The sequence below is a fragment of the Sphaeramia orbicularis genome, chromosome 5, assembly GCF_902148855.1.
Source record: "Sphaeramia orbicularis chromosome 5, fSphaOr1.1, whole genome shotgun sequence".
Classification (NCBI taxonomy): domain Eukaryota; kingdom Metazoa; phylum Chordata; class Actinopteri; order Kurtiformes; family Apogonidae; genus Sphaeramia; species Sphaeramia orbicularis.
This window is the reverse complement of record NC_043961.1, coordinates 62,015,711-62,022,978: the sequence shown is the minus strand read 5'-3', so window position 1 is coordinate 62,022,978 and position 7,268 is coordinate 62,015,711. Positions and strand designations below refer to the sequence as shown.

At 36.0% G+C, this 7,268-nt stretch overlaps 1 protein-coding gene across 1 annotated transcript; it reads left to right on the top strand.

Moving 5' to 3' along the window:
- Positions 1 to 876: 876 nt before the first annotated feature.
- LOC115418960 (uncharacterized) lies at positions 877 to 6,015 on the top strand. The gene is made up of 6 exons (XM_030133520.1): positions 877 to 934; positions 2,550 to 2,585; positions 3,031 to 3,060; positions 3,669 to 3,815; positions 4,281 to 4,382; positions 5,585 to 6,015. Exons 1-6 carry the CDS (start codon positions 908 to 910, stop codon positions 5,939 to 5,941), a joined length of 699 nt encoding a protein of 232 aa, XP_029989380.1. The 5' UTR covers positions 877 to 907; the 3' UTR covers positions 5,942 to 6,015.
- The last annotated feature ends 1,253 nt before the right edge of the window (positions 6,016 to 7,268 follow it).

Genomic DNA, 7,268 nt, shown 5'->3' with positions numbered 1-7,268 from the left:
GTTACAGTTTTTTCATGTTATTTTCCATTTGACATGTAAAATCACAGTCTGTTTTTGTCATTTCATTGATATTTTCCTGTATCTTGAAAATAAAAGATAAATCTGTAAAATAAACAGTGAAAATTCTGTTAAATTACAGATTTTTTTTACAGTGTAATTTGAACTCTTTTCTTCCTGTTCCTCAGTGTTTAGTGTCTTTGTACACTGTAAAAACTGTGATCAGGGTTAAGTAATATTTACTAAATAAATAAGAGTAAACTATACATAATAAAAAAGACTGTGTGCAGTTTCGAATCACACTGAGCTGAATTCACCAAATTTGAATAATTTATTAATTGCTTTTTACTCAGATTTTTAAAAAATAAAATCAGCTGAGAACCAGTGAGTAGAATTTAATTATGTTTATCAGGAAAGTCAAAATTGCAGAAAATTGGTAAATTTTACTCATTGGGAGCTCTTAATTTTAACCACCTCCCACCTAAGGCATTTTTCATCAGGACATCAATCTGCCACCATTTCACGGACGACCGTTTGCTTAAAGGTAAGACCTGTTTAATTGTTCTTAGTTAACTAACAATTCAAGTGTCTGTAACAGTTAACCATTGTTTTGCGTTACTGCAAATTACCAAACATGCCAACTTTACTGCACTGAAAGTCAAAATTAAGTTATAGTGTTAGTGATTCGAAGTCAGTCTGCGTCGTCTTTGATTCGACTAAAAGCATTGCAATGATTGAAAAAGTAGTCTCAAGGTCACAATTTAATGTGACTTTTCCTAGTATAAGGTAATACCGTTATATAATGGCCGTAAAATACAAGCTAATATTTTATTTCATGTAGTTTTGGGGCCTCAGCCCAAGCTCCCCCTCCCCCACCAGAACAAGCTAGCTAGCACGCGCCCACACTGTGATGGAGGAACTAACGTTTCTGTTAATGGTGAGTAATCAAACTTAGGAGTTTGGTTTAAAGTTACTGCATTTAGTTTGCACTATTAAATTGTACTCGAGTAACATTTTTACTCAAGTAGCTTGTTAAAAGCAGAATACTTATCAGCTTTTGTAATGATACACATTTCGGAAGAAAAATCAGTCGTTTTTGTGTCGTTACATTTTAAAACAAAGTGCGCGGTTTCGTCTTTCTTAATTTAATTCGGAGTTATTTTCATCGAACGTCTGTTAATGTGTTTTGAGCACAATGGCTGGTGTTTTGCTAATCCCCAGTTCACCAGCTCTCACCAAGGCTCAGCATTAACATTCCGTTAGTTCCATTAGGATGGCATGAACGGCCTTTATTGGTTTTTTACTCAGTTTTCTCGGAGTAACGTTATGTTTTCAGTCTGTGGTTGCAGCTCACACTGACAGATAAACAGTTACACCCAGCTGTGTGTGTGAATGCTGGGTTCAGATCAGTGCATAGAGCTTGGTCCGGACTCTTGAGCTGCCAGAGAGAGGCTTCGTTAGTCTGTCTGTTTGCGACCACACATTTAACACTGTACACACTGTGCATCATTTTATTATTATGTTAACATGCCAAGCTCAATATATCCAAATGCTACGCAATGTCTCCTTTTTCCACTAACGTTATAGAAGTCCTACTGCCAACAGTGTGTATCCACAGAGTAAATCACCCAGTTTAGCATTGGACATTCTTATAGAATGATGAGACCAAAATAAATACCAGAAAAAGAGACCATATCCACATGGGAAAACGATCAGAATACATTTCCTTTTATAAATAATTTGCCTTATAATGTTTCATTCACCTCAGGTGAAAGTGAAGAAGGGAACAAAGACTTGTAGGTTTAAAAGACAACTTTTGATGAAGCATAAGATCTTTTAATTATATTATATTATAAATTTTCTTTGTTAGGGTTATTCTTAGCCTCATTCTTATTTACATGACATGTTTCAGTGTTATTAACATCCTCTTAAGGTAAAGGATGTACAAAGGTCATTAAGCTTCAACAGTTATTTCATGCCACTGTTTGTTTATGATTTGCTATGTTTTTTGTTTTTCATGGAAGTAAGTCTACTGTAAGTGTCTAACTAGTCTTTCAGAGGCTACTGGGTTATTTAAATATGGTTCTTTACTTTAGTAAGATCATGGACCTCTTTCTGCTTTGCGCCCCTAAACAAATGTTCTCTTATTGTCCTCATGTTATTAGAGACCTGAATGTAGTGGACTTAGATCTGATACATGGATAGTTATCCAAAGAAAGGTTAGATCAAGGCATCTGGACTTGTTTTTAGGTATTGAAGATGTTTCTTAAAGAACAAGAAGCCTTTTGGATGAGAGGTGAAATGTCTTCAAGATCTAAAAACAAGTCCAGTTGCCTTGATTCAACCCTCTTTGGATGATAAACTGATATTTGCAGGTATCCGAGTGACAATGTTTGGAAGTTTCTTAACACTCAAATTTTCATCATTCAGTATGTGGACAAGCAAGTGTAAATTTCGATTGTTTAAGTTACTACTAGTATGTTCCCTGTTTGTGTGTGTGTGTGTGTGTGTGTGTGTGTGTTAATTAAATTCTGTTATGAATTTATTTCCAGATGCATGAGGAATCTATGACTAAAAGTTCTGAACAGGTATGTATCACACTTACATTATGCGTAATACACCATATGCCGTGATACCATATTTCACATACAGTACATGCTGTGTAAAAGTTTGTATAGCATTTGTATTGTAGAAATTGATAACTATTTTTGTATCAACTTTTGCTGCATAAAAAGCAGATTAACTACAGTTTAAATTGTTAGTGATGTTCAAAACCTGTAGTTCCAACCTGAATTTGAAATTAAAGCAGCAGAATAGATAGAAATACTGATCACATATTTCTCATAGATATACAGTTAAATTAAGTTAATGGTTTGTACATACTTTACCACACCTGTAACACTAATTAATCATGTTTTCGTCATGTGACAGCAAAAAAGTTTATTGTAGACATTCTTAAAGGGATAGTTCAGTTATTTTAGAGGAGTACATTGCACAGCATCTGTACCAGTATAATTGTCTGTTTCTCCACAGTGGGGACACGTAGATCACAATCTACTGCAGGTAAGACACTAACTATGGATAAATACCTCATACAATCTCACTTCAAAAAATCAACTGTCCCTTTATGATGTCAGACAAAATATGAAACCAATTTTAAGGTAATATGCACATCAACAAATGCCATACAATAAATATTAAAATCAAAGGTGCCCAATCTCTTACATGTAATGGGTTAGGATTAGTGTCACACCTCTTACCGTAACCAGAGTTCAGCTACCTAGCGAGCCATGGGGTGGAGAAAGATGCAGCGGTGGTTACAAATTCAATGAAGCCCCTTGTGACATCAAGTGGAACCACAAATCTGAATGGTTCTGTTAATCACATGAGTACAGAGCAAGCAGCCCACATTAAACTGACTGAGTTGTTGTTTCAGTTTCTGTGTTAGTAGGCATATCAGAGACCCAAATAAAAAAAAGTGACTTTTTTCATAATATGACCCATTTAACATGCTGTAGAGTCTAACCCAGAAGGTAAACAATCGACAAACATGGAGGTTGTAAAAATGATCTGTAGTAGGTTGCTTATTGCTTTTGAAAAATGTCATAAGAAGAGTATGCATGTTTGTAATATTTTAGACTTTAAAACTGGTTTCATGATTTGTCTTTCAGATCCAGGATGAGTTTCACAGAATCACAATGGTGCATCTTGAACCGAAGTTCAAGTCCAAGCTGGATGAATGTACTCCTCGGCTTCTGAACCTCTTCCACTCCAAGGGCAGAAGCATGGGGTTGAGGTTGCAGGCTATCCTACTCAAGGTATCCTTCATTACCTCCACCAGGAGGTATTGTGATCCCTTTGCTTTGTGCATGTGTGTTTGTTTGTTAGCAAGATAACTCAAAAAAATTATGGACGGATTTTCATGAAATTTTCAGGAAATGGTGATACTGGCACAAGGAAGAAATTATTAAAGTTTGGTGGGGGCCAGATCTGTCTTGGCAGAGGTTTGCGCTCTCCGAGTGCTTTTCTTGTTGAGCATTATGTTTGCTAATATTTTATTCTAGGAATTTTGGGATCAAACTGCTGGAATATCATTACTTAAATTTACAGGAGGTAATGTTAGCCTGTGATTCTCTTTATAAATGGAGTATGAAATAACTGCATGAAAATTTGTTTCATTAGTGTTTCATTCTACTGGTCCCTGAGACGGCACAGGAAGGATCCTTGATAGGGGCTTATTAACAGTAATATAAACCACCTGGTGTTCATTTCTTTCATTTCAGACTCCAAGCAATCCTGACATCAACATGACCAGAGATGTTGTCATTCGATGTTTGATGATGTACCTTGGGGAATCTACAGATCAACTCTTAAAAGAGTACGATGTAAGTTGAAGTACATGTTCAAATATAAAGAAGGTGATCTCGCTCATCTCTTCTACTTGGTATGTCTTGGGAAAGTCAAATCACAAAAAGTCATAACTATATTTCTCCCAGTAGTTCTTGGCAAGCTACATCATTGTCCTCTGTTAAGTGTGTTTAAAAGTTTTTATTTTCCATTAAGAAATTTTTAAGTGCTAGTGCAGAAATAGGAAGTGTTATTAAGTGCTTATTATCTCAATTTGATTTCACCAATAGGCAGAATTTAAAACTTGTCAGTAGTTTATCTAATCTTTTTCCTAAGAATGATTTACCAAACAACTGCATTTTTATAAGTCTTATTTTTTTAAAGTCTTTATAATTTGTCCCTAAAAGGTAGCTAAGAAATGCTGGCCAAAGAGCTGCTTTGTGAATACAAAGACATTTTACAGAGAGACTGAGGCAACTTTTTAAATAAGCGAAGGAGAGCAGAGTTGAACCAGTTGCTGTGGAAGACTTGAAGTTTCAGGAATGAACTTACAGTGCCACATAAGTCTTGTTTCCACTATCAGTACGGTACAGTACAGTACGGATTGGTATGGTAATGGTTCGGATCGGTAACAGGTAGCTTTGCAGTTACACTGTATAAGGGGACCCTTACAGTAGTAGGCGGAGTGTGGACTACTGAAGAGGTACAGGCACTGCGCCATCGAGCTCCTGTTGCACGATGATACAGAGCAGTGCCTGTACCTCTTCAGTAGTCCACACTCCGTTGTTAGCAAGTTCCGACATTTTCCTCTTGAGAAAATACAAACAGAAGATTGGTTGACAGGTGGCCAGCCTTTGTTAGCGAATGTAGAATAAGATATTCATCAATACAGTGCCAGGAAGAAATGATAAAGTAATTGATTTCATTTCAGAAATTTCATTTACAAATATTTACAGCTGTAACTCTGTTCAGCCCATCATCATGTGATTGAATTGTTTTGATTTGTTGGTGAGCTGATTGGATCATTTTCATGTTACCTGGTGTGAAAATATGCTTTTATGTACGATTTTTAAGTGTTATCTCAGATTTGTCTTAATACTGACATAAATACAGTGCATTACAAGCAACGGCTATGACAAATTCCAGATTTTCTTGTCCAAACAGTTGGAAGCAATTTGGGAAATAGGACCTTCTCCTTTGGCTGTACTGTCTGATATGCACAATGTTCTTGCTATTACAGGATGCTGATGAAGACAGTGTGTCGCAGGACCTTGCTGTTCAAAACCTGAAGATCTACAACATCAAGGCTAACACGTCAGAAGATCCAGACAACATCGGTATCGTGGTGGAGGGCGTGAAAGTTCTAACTGCTCTGGGTAACTTTCCAAGGGCTTGCTCCCTGCTCATTGGGTTGGTGTATGCTGTGAATCTTGCCTATCCAAAGGAGCTCAGGTACACGTTTGAAGTGTTTCAGAAACTTCTCCTTGGGCCTGATAGTTCAAAGCTCTCCCCCAAAGTGAACAGCCTCAGGAATAAGCTACTGGCTCAAGAAAAGGGACCCTTGCTAATCAAAAGGGAATTGACAAGTCACTGTTAAAACCGACACACAAGACTTCGTGAAATGCTTGAGTTTCAGTGAAGTTAGTTAACATTAGTATGACGGCGTATTAAGGCCACATAAGAAAAAAAAGCTTGTCACTACAAGAATAAAGTCGTTATTTAACAAGAATAAAGTCGTAGTTTTAAAAAAACTCATTATTTAACGAGAGTACAGTCATTATTTAACGAGAATAAAGTCATTAATTAACGAGAAAAAACTCATTTAACGAGAATAAAGTCGTTATTTAATGAGAATGAAGTTGTTAAATTATGAGAATAAAGTCGTCGTTTTAAAAAGCTCATTATTTAACGAGAATAAACTTATTTAACAAGAATGAAGTCGTTGATTGACGATAAATAAAGTAATTATTTAACAAGAATAAAGTCATACTTTTACGAGATTAAACTCGTAATATTTTGAAAATTCGACAGTTTCCGGTTTTACAGCGAAGGCAACAAGCGAAGCAGCAACTTTCCCTTCTGCTGGACTCAAACTCACAGTAGAATCCCCACAGTTTCTTCAGAAGCAACAAACCCTCTGTGTTTAGTTCTCTGGTGTTTCCACTGATAGTCCTACAGATGAACACTTAATTAGTTTGTCCTCCACAAAAGAGGAAATTTGCTACAAATCTGTTCGGTTCTGACAACAAACCCAAATGTGTGCAAACTGTCTTCAAAGTCCTTAGACTAATGTGTTTATGGGGAGGACAGACCCAGTATTTAACCTTTGTGCCTAACCCCCATGAAAGTATAACTTCACAAAATGCTCCAAGTTGTACATCGATGAGTAGGTACAACTTCTCATTATATAATGACTTTATTCTCGTTAAATAACAGCTTTATTCTTGTTAATTAACTTTATTCTCGTTAATTAACAACTTTATTCTCGTTAATTAACAACTTTATTCTTGTTAAATAACGACTTTATTCTCGTTAAATAACGACGTTATTCTCGTAGTTACAAGCGGGGTTTTTTTTCTTATGTGGCCCTAATACGCCGTTGTACATTAGGGCAATTTCAGTCAAGTTTGGATTTCTGCATGTGTATTTTTTCTTGCAGTACATTACAAGTGCAATGTAAATGTTGAATTTTTCTGTTATTACACTACAATGTTGTTAAATGCTTCCACGCTATTGGATGGCATCACTCATTCAAGAACCATTTTGCACTTGTTGAATGCTGGATAAACATGTTTTAAAAACCCGCACAAATAAATGTTTATCTGCTGCTGTTTCATGCATTGTGATCTGTTGATGTAACTTGATGCCACAGTTTACTTAAGTTTGGTCAGGATATTGAGTAAATTAGACACAGAAAAATTATG